At 45.3% G+C, this 19159-nt stretch overlaps 1 protein-coding gene across 1 annotated transcript in view; it reads right to left on the bottom strand.

The window, feature by feature from the left end:
* The window catches only part of LOC144485918 (glutamate-rich protein 6), a 55563-nt gene that overhangs the window by 13490 nt on the left and 22914 nt on the right, over window positions 1–19159 (bottom strand). The window contains exons 6-9 of the mRNA XM_078203985.1: window positions 16515–16649; window positions 8108–8185; window positions 2532–2591; window positions 1721–1813 (exon numbers count right to left, since the gene is read on the bottom strand). Of these exons, the coding sequence (XP_078060111.1) occupies window positions 1721–1813; window positions 2532–2591; window positions 8108–8185; window positions 16515–16649 (366 nt within the window). The remainder of the gene's footprint in view (window positions 1–1720; window positions 1814–2531; window positions 2592–8107; window positions 8186–16514; window positions 16650–19159) is intronic.

Genomic DNA, 19159 nt, shown 5'->3' with positions numbered 1-19159 from the left:
CTGATGCTGGCAGGGCATTCCAATCCCTCACCACCCTCTGGGTAAAGAACCTACCCCTGACATCGGTTCTATAACTACCCCCCCTCAATTTAAAGCCATGCCCCCTCGTGCTGGATTTCTCCATCAGAGGAAAAAGGCTATCACTATCCACCCTATCTAAACCTCTAATCATCTTATATGTTTCAATAAGATCCCCTCTTAGCCGCCGCCTTTCCAGCGAAAACAATCCCAAATCCCTCAGCCTCTCCTCATAGGATCTCCCCTCCATACCAGGCAACATCCTGGTAAACCTCCTCTGCACCCTCTCCAAAGCCTCCACATCCTTCCTGTAATGTGGGGACCAGAACTGCACGAATGGATTAAGTATCTAACACAGGTAGAAGGAGAAAGGATGTGAGACTAGGGATGGCAGCGAATAACGACTTAAAATCTTTAAAGAGGTGGAATTTAAGAAGGGTCCACAAGGTGGAGAGGTAAGCGGAGGGGTTTAGGGAGGGAATTCTGGAGAATGGGAACTAGTGGTGGGGCTAAAGCTGGAAGAGGGACGCACAAGAGGTATGGAGGGTTTAAGAGAGTGGCAGGAATGCTATAGAGATAGGGAAAGGAAGGACCCTGAAAGGGATTTAAATGCAAAAGTGGGGATTTTTAAATGCGACTTACTGAGAGACCAGGAACTGATGTAGGACAGCAAGAATGGTCCTCACAGGTCGGGATAGGAGAAAAGAACATTAGAAACAGGCATTAGCACCTTTTTAGAGATAATGGGTGGAATTTTCCCATCCCGCCTACCACGGGAATAGTAGCGGGCGGGACAGTAGCGTGTTCTTATGACACGGACCATGCAAAGGTCCATTGACCTTGGACCGGATTCTCCGGTCTTGGGAGGAGCGCGGCTGGAAAATCCCATGCAACAACTCCCTCCTGTTGTCTAAAGGCTAAAAATTCCTCCCCCTGACATGAGTCATGCCGAGTCAGGTATGTCACAGTAAAGCCATTGTCCATTTTAAGATAAATGATAACTTTATAAAGTAGCCAGGTTGATCCAGAAATATATATTTTCCTTCATGAATTCTTATTCTGAAAGACGTGCTGGTTAGGGTGCATTGACTCGAACAGACGCTGGACTGTGGCAACTAGGGGATTTTCACAGTAACTTCATTGCAGTGTTAATGTAAGACTGCTTGCGACTAATCAATGTTAACTTTTCATGACAGTTTCGTGGTCATTACCAAGACCAGACTTTTATTTCAAGATTTATTAACTGAATTTAAATTGAACCAATTTCCATAAGTGGGATTTGAACCTGTATCCCCCAGGGCCTCTGGATTACAAGTCTAGTGACATTACCTTGGTTCTAGGTCCCCCAGCCAGGGAAACATCCTCCTTCCATCTACCCTGTCAAGCTCCGTCAGAATTGTATACACTTCAGTGAGATTATCCCTCATTCTTCTCAATTCTGGGAATATAGGACTGATCAGAGTTTCAGATGAGCTGGAAGTTATGGTTGTGAGAAAGGTTAGGTTTCAGGGATAGATTGAAGTAGTCTCCTGAAGGCCCGCACACATTGGCAGCAGGGTGTAATGTCCAATACACAGCAGCAACTTGCAAAGGCTCCTTCAGAAACACCATTCAAAATCCACAGCCTCCACAGACTAGAGGTCACAGAGACATGGAGAAACGAACTAAAAATGGGAAAAGGAGATAAGACTAATGTACTCACCTTTTCATATACCTCTGTGCTCAGTTGTTTGGGGGTAGGTAAGGGCTTTAAGTTTTTGCCACAAAATTGGCACAAGTCAAATCCAACTGATACCTACAGAAGAAATCAGATGGGTCAGTTGCAATTCTCACAGCATTTTGAGGTGTGTAACAGAGTGAAGCACAGTGTTAGGATACTGCAGTGCTCTGTGTCATTTGAGTGCAGGGACCTGGTTCTTGGAATGTCTTAGCGTCACTCAGGACTGCTCGGACGCTGCCTAGTCTGCTGAGTATTTCCAACACTTGCTGATTTTATTTCAGATTTCCAGTGTCTGCAGTATTTTGCTTTTCCATGAGGAATATCTTGATGGGGAGGGAGCTGATGCACCAGGATTAACACATTAGGAGATGTACGAGGCAAGTTTTTTTTACACAGAGGGTGGTGGGTGCCTAGAACTTGCTGCCGGGGCGGGCGGGGCGGGGGTTGGGGGGGGGGGGTGGGGGGGGGGGGGGGTAGTGGAAGCAGATACGATAATGACTTTCATCTTGACAAATACATTTATAGGATGGGAATAGAGGGATATGGTCCCCGGAAGGGTAGGGGGTTTTAGTTCAGATGGTCGGTGCAGGCTTTGGAGGGCCGAAGGGCCTGTTCCTGTGTTGTAATTTTCTTTGTTCTTTGTTTGAAACAAATGCTTGTCTTCAGTCTAAAGCTTGGACGGAGAGGTATATCTGAAGTTAGCTCCCACCCCAGTTTTGAAATCACTGAATTTACATAACAAGATTTTTATTAACCAGTGCTGTTCCTGTTGGGTGTGAGAAATCGCACTTACCACTGACTTTCTAAACTGGTCCCACTTAGGCTGCCTGGTGGAAAGTTTCACTGCCTCAACCTAGGGAAGCAAGATATTTTCATAAATAATGATGGAAGTATCTCATGAACAAAGCCCCGCGCCCAGTTTTCCTCTAATTAATTCTGCTGAGGGTCAATCAAGAGGCACTTCTTCACACAAAGGACAGAGAATAGTTTCCCCCATAAAGTTGTGGGGATGGTGAGGCTCAACTCTGGGATGGATAGATTTTTATTAGGGAAGGGTGTCAAGGGATTGGGAGCAAAGAAGGGGTCAATGGAGTTGTGGGGAGGCAATGACCTAGACTTTTAAAAAATTCATTTGTGGAACATGGGTGTCACTGGTTGGCCAGCATTTATTATCCATGTCTAGTTTACCCTTGGAGGGTAGTTGAGAGTCAACCACATTTCGGTGGCACTGGAGTCACATGTAGGCCAGACCAGGTAAGGATGGCCAATTTCCTTCCCTCAAGGACATTAGTGAACCAGATGAGTTTTTCCAACAATGGTTTCATTGTCATCAGTAGATTTTTAATTCCAGATATTTTTATTGAATTCAAATTCTACCAACTGCCATGGCAGGATTCGAACCCAGGTCCCAAGAACATTAGCTGAGTTTCTGGATTGATAGTCTAGAGATAATACCACCTAACCATCGCCTCCCCGCTATTAATTGAGAAATTTAGCTAATGTTCTGGGGACCCGGGTTCGAATCTCGCCATGGCAGATGGTGGAATTTGAATTCAATAAAAAAATTATATCTGGACCTAAGAATCTACTGATGACCATGAAACGATTGCTGATTGTTGGAAAAACCCATCTGGTTCACTAATGTCCTTTAATGAAGGAAATCTGCCATCCTTACCCAGTCTGGCCTACATGTGACTCCAGAGTCACAGCAATGTGGTTGACTCTCAAAAGCCTTCTGGTAACTAGGGACGGGCAATGAATACTGGCCAGCCAGCGATGCCCATGTCCCATGAATGAATGAAACAAAACATTGAGGTGAAGATCCGTCACGTTCTGATTTCAGGCTCAAGAGGCTGAATGGCCTGCTTCTGTTTCAAACCAAATTTGAAAGGGAGAGCATTTGGGGTCCATAGGTTGTAAAGAAAAAATGAAAGAGAACCAAACAAGCTAAGAAAGGAGATTCGGAGATAAGGGAATCAAAGGAGCATGAAGAGCAATGTCAAAATGTATCACAGAATTGTTCTGGCACATAAGGAGGCCATTTGGTCCATCTAGTCTATACCAGATCATCGAATGAGTTCCATTCTACCACCTTCTCCCGTAACCCTGCACATTCTCCCTTTTCAGGTAATAGTCTAATTCTCTTTGTGACGCTTTGATTGAATCTGCCTCCACCACTCTCTCGGGCAGTGCATCCCAAACCTGAAGCACTCGCTGTGTCAAGACAACTTCCTCATATCACGTTTGCTTCTTTTACTATTTACTTTCAATCAGCGCCCTCTCGTTCTCCGTCCTTGCACAGGTGTGAAAACTTTCTTCCTATTTACTCTGTCCAGAGCCCTCATGATTTTGAATAACTCCATCAAATCAAATCTCCTCTCAGCCTTCTTTTCTGTCAGGAGAACAGACCGAACTTCACCAATCTATCTTCAAAACTGAGGTGAATATTGAACAGAACAATAAGGTATCCTGAGGTTAGTTAACTGATTGGGGAAAGAACAGTGAGTTAATGGAGAACAGACAGCAATCAGCTGGGGACACTTAGTAACTTCCTCACTTCCGTGTTTACAAAACAGAGAAGGCTCAATTTAGCGAGAAGCTAATCCAGAATCTGGTAAAAGTGTGATCATAGAATCCTACAGTGCAGAAGGAGGCCATTTGGCCCATCGAGTCAGCACCAACCACAATTCCACCCAGGCCCTATCCCCATTTACCCTGCTAGTCCCCCTGACATTAAGGGGCAATTCAATATGGCCAATCCACCTAACTCGCACATCTTTGGACTGTGGGAGGAAACCGGAGCACCCGGAGGAAACCCACGCAGACACGGGGAGAAGGTGCGAACTCCACACAGACAGCGATCCAGCCTGGAATGGAACCCAGGTCCCTGGCGCTGTGAGGCAGCCATGCTAACCATTGTGCCACCCTCATGAATTGAATCCACTTTGGCACGTGACTCAGGAGCTTGGAATGACAAAACTGTTATCCACGTACTTTTATTTTCTCATTCCTCTTGGGGGTTGGGGCGGAGTTAGGTAGTGGTGGCTGCTGAGTTAGGCAGTGCTCATTGTTGTGCAGTGCTGGAAAGTGCAACATTTTTCCGCATTCTCCATCTTACATCCACAAACAAAACCTCCTACACCGCTCTCAGCATTAGAATCCCCACCAATATATCAACTTAACATTTGCGACTTCTCTGTGTGAACGTTGACATTGATATCAAAGACTAAACTGAGTGTCCAATAAGCCGAATGCATCCCCTTTTGGGTTGAAGCCACGGTTGCCGGAAGATTTCGTTGAACTGCCTCGACCATTCACTCAATCCCAACATCAACGATGCAGAATAATAACGGTCTTGATCAACCCAGAAACATAACAGGCAGTGTGCCTTTCATTCTGACCAAGCCCCTACCCTCCCCTCCCAGAGTTTCCTTAATGTCATCATTTCCTCCCCATTGGGGATAGGTTTAAGGTGAGAGGGGAGAGATACAAAAGGGGGCAATTTGTTCACACAGAAGGTGGTGAGTGTCTGGAACGAGCTGCCAGAGGTAGTAGCAGAGGCCGGTACAATTTTGTTTTAAAAAGCATTTAGACAGTTACATGGGTAGGATGGGTATAGAGGGATATGGGACTAGCTTAGTGGTTTAAAAAAAAGGGCGGCATGGACAAGTTGGGCCGAAGGGCCTGTTTCCACGCTGTAAACCTCTATGATTCTATTGCCCCCAGTATTCTCCCATCAGTCTAATCAAGGCATCGGAGTGGTCTGCCACTTCTGCAAGCAGCCCACAGGACTAATTTGACTAATTTACTGGAATTATTTGAGGATATAAGGAGGGCAGTTGACAGAGGGGAACCGGTGGATGTGGTGGTATTTAGATTTCCAGAAGGCATTCGATAAGGTGCCTCACAAAAGGTTGCTGCAAAAGATAAAGGTACACGGAGTTGGGGGTAAAGTGTTAGCGTGGATTGAGGATTGGCTATCTAACAGGAAGCAGAGAGTCGGAATAAATGGGTGCTTTTCCGGTTGGCAATCAGTGACTAGCGGCGTGCCGCAGGGATCGGTGCTGGGGCCTCAACTAGTTACCATATACATAGACGATCTGGAGGAGGGGACTGAGTGTAGGGTAACAAAGTTTGCGGATGACACAAAGATGAGTGGGAAAGCAAATTGCGTGGAGGACACAGAGAGTCTGCAGAGAGATTTGGATAGGCTAAGTGAGTGGGCAAGGATCTGGCAAATGGAGTATAACGTTAGTAAGTGTGAGGTTATCCACTTTGGAAGGAATAATAGTAAAATGGACTGTTATTTAAACGGTGAAAAATTACAACATGCTACTGTGCAGAGGGGGCTGGGGGTCCTTGTGCATGAATCACAAAAACACAGTTTGCAGGTGCAGCAGGTAATCAAGAAGGCAAATGGAATGTTGGCCTTTATCACGAGAGGGATGGAGTATAAAAGCAGGGAGGTCATGCTGCAACTGTACAGGGTACTGGTGAGGCCGCAACTAGAGTACTGTACAATTTTGGTCCCCTTATTTAAGAAAGGATATATTAGCTTTGGAGGGGGTACAGAGAAGGTTCACCAGGTTGATTCCAGAGATGAGGGGGTTGGCTTCTGAGGAGAGATTGAGTAGACTGGGCCTGTACTCATTGGAGTTTAGAAGGTTGAGGGGAGATTTTATAGAGACATATAAGATAATGAAGGGGCTAGACAGGGTAGAAGGTTATTTCCACTTACAATGGAAACAAGAACTAGGGGGCATAGCCTCAAAATACGAGGGAGTCAATTTAGAACAGAGTTGAGGAGGAACTTCTTCTCCCAGAGGGTAGTGAATCTTTGGAATTCTCTGCCCAATGAAGCAGTAGAGGCTACCTCGTTAAATGTGTTTAAGTCACAGATAGATAGATTTTTAACCATTAAGGGAATTGAGGATTATGGTGAGCAGGCGGGTAAGTGGAACTGAACCCACTATCAGATCAGCCATGATCTAATTGAATGGCGGAGCAGGCTTGAGGGGCTAGATGGCCTACTCCTGCTCCTATTTCTTATGTTCTTATGTAGGAGGCACATGAGAACATACCGTAGGAAAACAACTTTAACCCCCTTCCCATCAGATATCCACAGGATTGGGTGGAATGCCAGTTTTCCATCTGCCCATCAATTCCCCGGTGGGCGGGTGAGGTTAAAATTGCCCTGACTGCCTCTGCTTACACCTCCCTTTGACCAAGATGAGGATCGATCCATGTAAGGAAATGAGGAGCATGAACTCAGTTACACAATAAAAAACCACGCACAGTAGTCTCGGTGCCATTTCAATCACTTTATTCTGGAGTTGGGGGGGTAGGGGGGACAGAGGATTTTATTTCACTGTGAAGATTATCACTGCTGGAGAACGCAAGGCTTTTACATCCATTCTTCATAATACCCCCTCCTCAACCCTCATTGGAGAGGAAAACCCTTTGGGAGACAATGTGATATTTCCATTTCTCACACCAAACGCCCTGCGTCCTCTGCCATGAAATGTGAGGGCTGCTATCATTTTCCAATACCTTCTCCAACACAGAGTTAAAATGTCAAAAGTGGGAATCGTTAAGAGTCCCATCCTTAGTCAGTGGGATAATAGTTTTTCCTACCCACTCTTGACAGTGCTGTTTTAAGCTGGGAATGTGATACGGTGGGGCTGAGGTATGTTGGTAATGAAATGAATTATTATTACAATGGACTGGCTGTTAAAGTATGAAGTCTCACAACACCAGGTTAAAGTCCAACAGGTTTATTTGGTAGCACAACTTGTGCTACCAAATAAACCTGTTGGACTTTAACCTGGTGTTGTGAGACTTCTTACTGTGCTTACCCCAGTCCAACACGGCATCTCCACATCCTGGCTGTTAAATGCATTGGTTTGCTGGTATAGAGCTCAACTAATAATGAAACAGTTTATTTTATCCCCCCTTTCCTTACCTTTTCTCCCCCTTTGCTTCCCCTTTCCCCCTTTTTCTCCATTTTACCTCTCTCCCACCGCCCCCCCCCCCCACTTCCCCCCAAATCTTCATCTGTCACAGCTTACCCTCTGATTTCAGCTTTTCTGCCGTTTGGCCATTCACACCCTTTATTCTCTCTATGGGCTGCCATTAGCAGCCTTTTCCCTGGTTTTTGTGGCAATGACTCATCTTTCATTCCCTCCCCCTGCAGTATAAATATCTCCCACTTTCTATGTCTTTTAGCTTTGGCAAAGTGTCATCTGGACTCGAAACATCAGCTCTTTTCTCTCCTTACAGATGCTGCCAGACTTGCTGAGATTTTCCAGCATTTTCTCTTTTGGTGAAACAGTTACGTTCAGTGTTAGCATCAGAGACCATCATACTTACCAACATGTTCCTTTTCCATTGCCAATACTCCTTCACATCATGAAGTTCCTTCTGTTTGTGCAACCAATCACTCTTGACCTAAATTTAAGACAGCAAAATTATATTATTAAGAATTTAAATAAACATTGCTTTTGTGTAAATGCCACTTCTGTATGTGTTACTTTCTCCTCCTGCTTGGATGAGGGCATTGTTGCAGGATTGAGGGGACTAGCCCTTCCTAGACTTCTATCCCTCATTGCTAAGAGGCGCAGAATTGTAAAGTGGGCTCAGCAACTTATTTTTCAACATGCTCTCCTTGATTGGTCCCTTGTTGGTCTCTTATAGGAATTAAGGGCTATGGGGAGAGAGCGGGTAAATGGAGTTGAAATCAACCATGATTGAATGGTGGAGTGGACTCGATGGGCCGAATGGCCTTACTTCCGCTCCTATGTCTTATGGTCTTATGGTCTTGTTTGACTGCGAAACCATGAGCCAGTCGTCCGATGAAGCACTTTATGGCCCTCAGGCCTCAACATTGACTCCAACAACATTAGACTGTGAACTTTCTTCTCCACCTTAAACTCCCCCCTTTTTAAAATATCCCATTCATGTATTACCTCAATGCAAACCCCCCTCCCCCTCCCACACCAAGCCACTTGTCTTTTGCTCTTAATGTTGCAATCTCTCGCATCTACAAAGGTTGGGGAGTCTAAAACTAGAGGGCACAGGTTTAAGTGAGAGGGGAGAGATACCAAAGGGTCCAGAGGGGTAATTCTTTCACACTGAGGGTGCTGAGTGTCTGGAACGAGCTGCCAGAGGCAGTACTAGAGGCGGGTGTAATTTTGTCTTTTAAAAAGCATTTAGACAGTTACATGGGTAAGATGGGCATAGGGAGATATGGGCCAAATGCGGACAATTGAGACTAGCTTAGTGGTAAAACCTGAGCGGCATGGACAAGTTGGGCCGAAGGACCTGTTTCCATGTTGTAAACCTATATGATCTACAGTTTAATATCCAAAACAATTCTCCCTCTCTTTAGTTCCAATGAAGAGCCAAACAGACTCGAAACATTAACTCTGCTTTCTCTCCCTACAGAAGCTGCCAAACCTCCTGAGTTTTTCCAGCATCCTCTGTTCTTGTTTCAGATTCCAGCATCCGCAGTATTTTGCTTATTTTAGATGAGCCAGTGTTGAATAACTGCACAGAGGCGGTTCAACAATCCCGGGAGGGAGCCAACTTTGCATAGAATGCAGGTGAGAAAATTGGTAACAGGGTGTTGCTGTAGTTCTTCCTTTCAGCCCCACACTCCACGTGTGGATGGCTCCCTTCCCCCACTGGGAATGTGGGGTCATGGAATTGCCTCATGGCATGGGGATCATTTAGCTCTGTTGGTCAGATGGCTACAGTGTGATACAGAATTACACCAAAATCAGGGGTCCAATGCCTGTGATGGCTGTGGTAGATCATAGGAACAAAGGAACATAGGAATTAGGAGCAGAAGGAGGCATATTCAACCCTTTGAGCCAGCTCCTCCACTCAATCAGATCATGGCTGATCTCTCCCTGGTCTCAAATCCACCTCCCCACTTGTTCCCCATATCCTCTTATCCCTTTTTTTCTTAGAAATATGTCTTGAAACCATTCAGTGATTTAGACTCCACCGCGCTATGGGGCAGCGAGTTCCACAAATTCACCACCCTCTGCGAGAAGTAGTTCCTCCTCATCTCAGATTTAAATCTACCGCCTCTCAACCTATACCTGTGATCTCTTGTTCTAGGTTGCCCCATAAGAGGAAACATTTGGTCAATGTTTACTCTATCAATCTCTTTTAAAATTTTATATACCTCGATCAGATCCCTTCTCATCCTTCTAAACTCCAGCGAGTATAAGCCAAAACTGTTTAATCTCAACTCACTCATCAACCCCTTGTGATGCTAATGTACCTTTAAGAGTTTTTTAAAAATTCATGCTCACAGCCTTAGGTGATGACGTTGTTGGGCGGAGAAAAAAAATTTGTGAAGCTCAGGTGACAGGGATTTTATTTTTGGTTTCAGTTTGGAGCTGCAGGTTGGATTTTGAGTTTTAGAAGGGTCAACAAGCTAAAAAGAAGTGTTTTTCCTCTCTCTCCCTGTTGTTTTGAAAATTCTGTTGGTTAGCTGGAAACAAGATCTTGTTTTCCTGAAGGGTGAAAACCTGCTGTTGTTGAGGGTTGGACCAGAGTCTGTCCGGTGTTTTGGGGAAGCTGTCTTGTCTTCAAACTGTTCTGAGTCTCAAGAGCATTTGACAGCAGAATTCAATGAATGGCCTCAATCCCAGTATCACGTGAGCATTAGTCTGTGCTGTGTTAAACCTGTCAAAAGGTTCTTTTGTCTACGGAGGTTGGTTGTGATTGGGACAGCTTATATATATATATATATATAAAATATATATCCATTAAGGGTTATACATTATCATGATTGTTTGTTCCTTGTTTGTAATTAATAAAAAGTCTTGCTAATTTTCTTACTATACATGTTAACTATATTTTTAAATAAACTTTGTTTGATACAAGCTCCCTAGTGGGTCACTTGGATCATACCTGAAGTGAAACATCTCATGCTTATTCTAGCCAAATTCAAAATGCAAAACTTATGATTCAGGGGGGGCTTCATAAAACACTTTGGAGTTTCTAACCTGAACCATAACATCCATCTAGTGAACCTTCTCATGGAGGCCTGCCTCCTTGCCTTACCCCACACTTGCAGAGTAGTGGCCCTCGAGCCACATATAACCAATTGTCTTGCTCTAATAGAGAATCTAGCCAATTACCTTATTTAGTATGATGCAATTTGAAACACTACACCATTATGTTTTAAAAAAGACACATTTTCACTGGGAATTTCCTGCAGGAGGAGGGATTTGTCTCACTCACACTGAGGATTGGCGGAATTACTGAGGAGACAGGATTTCTGCTAATCCTAAGTCACAGGCTCAAGATGGGTGGCATAGTGGTTAGCATTGCTGCCTCACAACGTCAGGGACCCAAGTTCAATTCCGGTCTTGGGTCACTGTCTGTGTAGAGTTTGCATTCTCCCCGTGTCTGTGTGGGTTTCCTCCGGGTGCTCCGGTTTCCTCCCACAGTCCAAAGTTGTTCAGGTTAGGTTGATTGGCCATGCTAAATTGCCCCTTAGTATCTCAAGAAGTGCAGGTTAGGTGGATTGGTCATTCTAAATTGAGTCAAAGAATCTCGACAGTGCAGAAGGAGGCCATTTGGTCCATCGCACCTGCACCGACCACAATCCCACCCAGGCCCTATCCCCATAACCTTATGCATTTACCCCAGCTAATCCCCCTGACACTAAGGAACAATTTAGCATGACCAATCCACCTAACCCGCACATCTTTGGACTGTGAGAGGAAACCAGAGCACCTGGAGGAAACCCACACAGACACAGGCAGAATGTGCAAACTCCACACAGACAGTGACCCAAGCTAGGAATCGAACTTGGGTCCCTGGCGCTGTGAGGCAGCAGTGCTAACCACTGTGCCACCGTTCCCCTTAGTGTCCTAAGGTGTGTAGGCTAGGGGGATTAGCCACGGCAAATATGTGGGGTTATGGGGATAGGGCCTCGGCAAGATTTTTTATAAAAGTGGGTCGGTGCAGACTCGATGGGCCAAATGGCTTCCTTCTGCACTGTAGGGATTCTATGATTCTATAAACAATCAGGAGAAACCTCTGATCCCAAAAAACTCCCAACGAATGGTGTCGAGTGGATGGGAACTTCCAGACAAACCTTGTGACATAAAGCGTTAGATGGGCTTCGATAAGCATCACTGCTGTGGCCAATAAGAAAATCCCGCACAAAATAAGACAGCAAATAACCGGTATATTTACAGGCACGGTTTCTATTTGATCACTTAACAAACTCAGAACAAAACATCGTTAATGCGAAGAGGGAAACGTCACATCAGCAAATTTGTGCCAAAACTGTATTGATTGGAAAATACACCTCAGGGCAGAATTTCCATTAGTTACATCAATGCAAACCAGGCAGAATCAGCCAAACCAGGGCAACTAGTCCAAAGATGCACAGGTTAGGTGGATTGACCATGGTAAATGCATGGGGTTAAGGGGATAGGGTGGGTGAAGGGGGCCTGGGAAAGATAATCTTTCAGAGAGTTGGTGCAGAGTTGACGGGCTGAATGGCCTCCTTTTTCACTGTAGGGATTCTCTGATGCTATGAAACAGTCTTGCCAATCCTCGGGGATTGGCCTGGAGTTTTCAAGAGGTGAAGATCAATCTCCAGGACAACGCTGTGTGCAAACCTGGAGAAAAATCACCGGGACGTTAAAAAATATAGGGCTCTTCTGGCATTTTCTTTGACCAGTTCTCTTTACCAGATATAAAAACATTGAAAATTGGAGGGGGAAAATGTTTGTCTGACAGACAAACATCATCCAGTTGGGTAATGAGTCTTTTTGCTTTCCCATTGGTGTAGGAAGCCCATATGTCACAAGGGCGGATGTGTTGGCCGACTAATGGCTGGAGCATGGGACAGTAAGAAGTCTCACAACACCAGGTTAAAGTCCAACAGGTTTATTTGGCAGCGCAAGCTTTCGGAGTCTCGCTCCTTCACCAGGTGAGTGAGGACTTGTGTTCACAAACAGGGCATATACAGACACAAACTCAATTTACAAGATAATGATTGGAATGGACCCCAGTCCAATGCCGGCATCTCCACATCATGGAGCATGGGAACCAGTCATGTGACGAAGCCTCCTGGAATACATTTAATCACATTTGGCAATCCTAATGGCAAATGATTAGGGAATTCCGGATGTAAATGCGTGAATCCCAAATCTACTAATGTGCATCTTTATTGCAATCTTTTATGCTGGTTCAATAGTCAATGCAGCGAAATCAGGCCCCACCACTAAACTGGCCCCAAGTCGAGATCAAATAAAGCAACATTCCTGTTAATGATGCCGGTTTACAGGTCTTTGAATGGAGATCCTGTGGTGCAGTGAGTCGTCTCCCTGGCTCTAAGCCAGAAGCTGCACGTTCAAGTCCCACCCCGGGATTTGATGGCCAAGGAAGTTGTGTTCATAACAAAGCCAAACAGGTTGAGCTTCAACCACCAAAATCTTTCTAACACAAACCAATGGCAGGCAGTAAGAGTGGGAGAAATTCCTGCTCAGCCATGTGATTATCATAGAAACCCTACAGTACAGAAAGAGGCCATTCGGCCCATCGAGTCTGCACCGACCACAATCCCACCCAGGCCCTACCCCCATATCCCTACATATTTTACCCACTAATCCCTCTAATCTACGCATCCCAGAACACTAAGGGGCAATTTTAGCATGGCCAATCAACCTAACCCGCACATCTTTGGACTGTGGGAGGAAACCGGAGCACCCGGAGGAAACCCACGCAGACACAGAGAGAACATGCAAAACTCCACAGTCATCCGAGGCCGGAATTGAACCCAGGTCCCTGGCACTGAGAGGCGGCAGTGCTAACCACTGTGCCACCGTGCCGCCCAAATGTCTATGCAAACGTGCTTAAAGTTAAGATTTTTTTGAGAGGTACATTGTCCTACATGGAAACATTTTAAAGCATTCAAAAATAGTTGTTTTAAAATTACTAAGAAACTTATACAAATATAACCAGCAACTGAACAGTGTGGGTATTTTTCAAGTCAGTTTCAATTATTTGTAATCTAGTTACTCTCAGATAGTGAATTAAACATTCTGATTAAAAGCTTTCTTTGTGTTAATTAGTTACATGAATTAAACGATACTCAGTTACCACTCAATTATTTTCTTTTTTTAAAAACAGCATTTTCATTCTAAATTAATTCTAAAACGTTGCTTGATGCTGATTTCAACTGCACAAAGAGTTAAGAGATTTGTGAAGTGTCAGGCTTACATCAATTATAGAATCATAGAACCCTTACAGTGCAGAAGGAGGCCATTCGGCCCATCGAGTCTGCACCGACAACAATCCCACCCAGGCCCTATCCCCGTAACCCAACCTCTTTACCCTGCTAATCCCCCTGACACTATGGGGCAATTTAGCATGGCCAATCAACCTAACCCGGACTGTGGGAGGGGACCGGAGCACCTGGAGGAAACCCACGCAGACACGGGGAGAACGCGCAAACTCCGTACTGACAGTTACCCAAGGTTGGAATCGAACCCGTGTCCCTGGCGCTGTGAGGCAGCAGTGCTAACCACTGTGCCACCTTGCCGCTCTATTATGTCCCAAGGATAGGATCCGTGAACACTTTGTCACCTTCTGCATTCTTTGCAAGAGGGAAATGGTGTTGGGTGTTACCCTGCCAGAGAAGCAACAACCTCAGAGGCAAATAACCAAGACGGTGAAGAAACAAGGTTTGGGAGAGTGGATACAGCAATGGCATTGAAATCAGCAGATCTGCTGTTTTTGGATGCTTTATAACAGAACATGCAGTTATGGCTCAGTTGTAGTACTTGAGTAAGAAAGTTGTGGGTGCCCCAAGTTTATTTATTATTTATTAGTCACAAGTAGGCTTACATTAACACTGCAATGAAGTTACTGTGAAAATCCCCTAGTTGCCACAATCCAGCACCTGCTCGGGTACACTGAAGGAGAATTTAGCACGGCCAATGCACCTAACCAGCACGTCTTTCGGACTGTGGGAGGAAACCAGAGCACCCGGAGGAAACCACGCAGACCACGGGGAGAATGTGCAAACTCCACACAGACAGTGACTCAAGCCGGGAATCGAACCCGGTTCCCTGGTGCTGTGAGGCAGCAGTGCTAACCACTGTGCCACCGGGCTGCCCCAGTTCCCATTCAGAGGTTGGGAGAGGGATTAGAGGTCAGGGAGTCGAAGGTCAGGGGAGTCGGAGGTCGGTTAGGTGGGTGGCTGGGGGCTTGGACATCGGAGTGGGGGGGTGGGGGGGGGGGGGGGGTGGGTGGTGGATCTGGACATTGGGGAGGGGTGAGGATCAGATATCAGAGAGAGAGGGATCCGGCTGGGTCATGTCGGGTCTGAGGGTTGGATCCAGGGTTGGGATCCAGCCAGGCTGGGCATTGGGTTGGGTGAGGGTGTTGAGTTGGTGAGTGTGAGGCAGGTGAGATGGGCAGGCATGTCCAGCCAGGTAGACAGGTCAGGTTGGGGATGAGAGTCGGGCCTAGCGTCAGTGAGGTGGAGGGAGTTGAGGTGTCGGGGGAATCATATGGGGGGGAGGGGGGTTGGGGAGAGAGAATAGAAACATAAGAACATCGGACCAAGAGTAGGCCATTCAGCCCATTGAACCTGCTCTGCCGTTCAATCTAATCATGGCTGATTGGACACCACTTCCTGTGGGGAAGTGGTTAGTTGATGGAGGGAGGGGTGTGTGGACAGGGTGGCTGTCCTCTTGAGGGTTATGGGTTGGTGGGGGGGGGGGGCGGGGGGGCGAGTCCTGTGTGGATATCGGTCTAGGCATTTAAAATATTTATGCAGAAGCTACTTTAGAAATTGCTTTAGTTACTATTAGCATAACCTTGGTGAAACCATCCAAAGTGAGCTATTTAAATCACTTTGTCGGATTTGTCCAGGGGAAGTTGCCAGGTAAATGCTTACCTGGGAACATCGGAGAGGGATTCGCCAGCACACCTTTGGGGTACCCCACCCAATCCGACTCTGGGGAACCAGGAGGTTACAGTCCACTGTCTTTTACACTTGCCTGAAAGAAAGGCGTTTGTTCTAATGTCTCATTCGGAAGACAGTCCAGTAATACCGCACTGCCTCAGCACTGCGCTGGAGTATCAGCCTAGATTTTTGTACTTAAGTCCCCAGAGTGAGATTGAATTCACAACCTTTGGGCCCAGAGCTGAGAGTGCCACCAATTGATGCACGGCTGAAGAATTCTCCTGGGCTAACATTTATCCCATCAACAGCACCATTGAATAAAACAAATGAGCTTGTAATGTTCTGGTTTCTGTTTCTGGGACACTGGCTGCTGCAGTTCCTACAATAGAAATTGGATGTAAGGTGCCTTGGAACATGTTCAAAGGAAACCAAAAAAAACTGTAAAGTTCAACTCTGTCTTTCTTTTACATATAAGAAAATAATTTCTCATATTTTATTAATCTGGTATAGCCTCAACCCAGTAAGAAGTTTAACAACACCAGGTTAAAGTCCAACAGGTTTATTTGGTAGCAAAAGCCACAAGCTTTCGGAGCCTTAAGCCCCTTCTTCAGGTATCACTCACCTGAAGAAGGGGCTTAAAGCTCCGAAAGCTTGTGGCTTTTGCTACCAAATAAACCTGTTGGACTTTAACCTGGTGTTGTTAAACTTCTTACTGTGTTTACCCCAGTCCAACGCCGGCATCGCCACATCATAGCCTCAACCTCCAGGGCATACCACAATCCTGAGGTATAATTCAATGCAGGAAGAACATGGAACTGAAAGTACCTTGGGCCGTATAGCATTGTAGTCAATTGGTTTCTCTTTGGATTCCTGTTTATAAGCCAGGATAGTCGGTAGTCCAACATTTGGCAGAGTGTAGGCAGCAGGCTGAAACAACTTCTCAGATTCTTTATCAATAAACTTCAATAAAGAGACAATAGTTACCATCAAGAAAATAATACGCAAAGTGGCTGTGAAAAAAATTAACAATTAGTGTATTTGGTGAATATGTAATGATAAGTAGGCATGATTATATGTCACTGTGACCTCCCACCCCAATTCTTGTGGATCTCCTGCCATCCTACCTCTGTAACACACACTGCTCTATCTTAGGGAATTATGCAAGATATTGACCATCAATGACAATCTCAATAAATGTACCATTAGGAGTATCTCTAACAGCCCAATATCTGGCTAATGATAATGAGGTTCACTAGATTGATTCCAGAGATGAGGGGTTTATCGTATGAAGAGAGATTGAACAGTTTAGGTCTACACTCTCTGAAATTTAGAAGAATGAGGGGAGATCAAATTGAGGTATTCAAGCTGATGAAAGGTATGGATCAAGTAGACGTGGAGCGGATACTTCCGCTGGTGGGGCATTCTAGGACGAGAGGTAAGGGGTAGCAAATTTAAAACAGAGTTGAGGAGAAACTACTTCTCACAAAGGGTTGTGAATCTGTGGAATTCGCTCCCCCAAAGTGCGGTGGATGCTGGGACAGTGAGTAAATTTAAGGAGGAGCTAGACAGATTTTTAATTGGTAATGGGTTGAAGGGTTATGGGGAGAAGGCAGGAAAATGGGGATGAGGAGCATATCAGCCATGATCGAATGGCGGAGTGGACTCGATGGGCTGAATGGCCTAATTCTGCTTCTACATCTTATGAACTGATGAATTTATGATACCCACTGATCAATCAAAGATCCATTACCGCGATACACCACCTTTCAGGAATACAATACATAACAAAATGTGATTCCTCTCGTCTTCAAATGACATATTGAATATACACTTTACCACTTTAGGGCGACATGGTGGCACAGTGGTTAGCACTGCTGCCTCACAGCGCCAGCGACCAAGGTTCGATTCCCTGCTTGAGTCACTGTCTGTGTGGAGTTTGCACATTCTCCCCGTGTCTGCGTGGATTTCCTCCGGGTGCTCCGGTTTCCTCCCACAGTCCAAAGAAATGCGGGTTAGATGAGTTGGCTCTGCTAAATTACCCCTTAGTGTCAGGGGGGCTAGCAAGGGTAAATGCATAGGGTTATGGGGATAGGGCCTGGGTGGGATTGTGGTCAGTGCAGACTCGATGGGCCGAACGGCCTCCTTCTGCACTGTAGGATTCTATGATTCTAGAATAAAGCTCAGGCTAAAAATGATCAAACATGTTATTTCAGATAAAACAGGTATATGTTTTGGCTTCAGTGTGAACAGGAAATGTATCTGTAGACTTTGCACTCCTCCTCAATGTATTTAAGTATTTTTTCCAAAAATTATACTTTATTCATAAAATTACTGTTCAAAATTTCCATTACATCATGTGTAAAACAGGTCTATTTCTTTCAATACAGTATGTTACTCACGACATTTACAATTAGTTAATATTTACAATATTCATTACATGTCAACCATATATCCCAAGAGGTTCTACACAGTATTCAGCCCCTTAAATATTTATTTGTTCATGGTTTGTGGACATCGCTGGCTGGACCAGTATTTATTGCCTATCCCTGAGGGCAGATGAGAATCAACCACATTGCTGTGGGTCTGGAGTCACATGTAGGTCAGACTGGGTAAGGATGGCAGATTTCCTTCCCTGAAGGACATTGGTGAACTACATAGGTTTTTACGACAATGGTTTCATGGTCATCAGTTGATTCTTAATTCCAAATTTTTATTGATTTCAAATTTTACCATTTGCCGTGGCGGGATTTGCACCTGGGTGCCCAAAACATTACCCCAGACCTCTGGATTACCAGTCCACTGACAATTCCACTTTGCCATCACCTCTCCATGGCAGAAAGACTCAGATGTGGAGATGCCGGCGTTGGACTGGGGTAAACACAGTAAGAAGTCTCACAACACCAGGTGAAAGTCCAACAGGTTTATTTGGTAGACAATACACATCTCTTTAACCTGTGTTTAACCCTCTCTCCACTCACATTGTCTGTACCTTTAAGACTTGATGACCTGTAAAGACTCGCATTCCAACCATTATTTTGTAAATTGAGTTTGTGTCTTTATATGCCCTGTTTGTGAACAGAACTCCCACTTACCTGACAAAGGAGCAGCGCTCCGAAAGCGAGTGGCTTGTGCTACCAAATATACCTGTTGGACTTCAGCCTGGTGTTGTGAGACTTCTTACTGGGAAAGACTCAGACCAGAGCTTCCCAAAGTGAGACCCCCTCCCACAGTGAGACGAGATTTGCAGATTGTGAGCTGTGAGGCAGCCATTCTTTCTGGTTGTATCACAGCTTGGTATGGCTCCTGCCCTGCCCAAGACCGCAAGAAACGACAAAAGGTCGCAAATGCAGCCAAAGCCATTACGCAAATCAGCCTCCCATCCATTGACTCTGTCTACACTTCCCGCTGCCTCAGCAAAGCAGCCAGCATAATTAAGGACCCCACGCACCCCAGACATTCTCTCTTCCACC

This window comes from Mustelus asterias, chromosome 3 (assembly GCF_964213995.1).
Source record: "Mustelus asterias chromosome 3, sMusAst1.hap1.1, whole genome shotgun sequence".
Classification (NCBI taxonomy): domain Eukaryota; kingdom Metazoa; phylum Chordata; class Chondrichthyes; order Carcharhiniformes; family Triakidae; genus Mustelus; species Mustelus asterias.
Note: the sequence above shows the minus strand (reverse complement) of the source record. Positions and strands in the feature narration are given on the sequence as shown.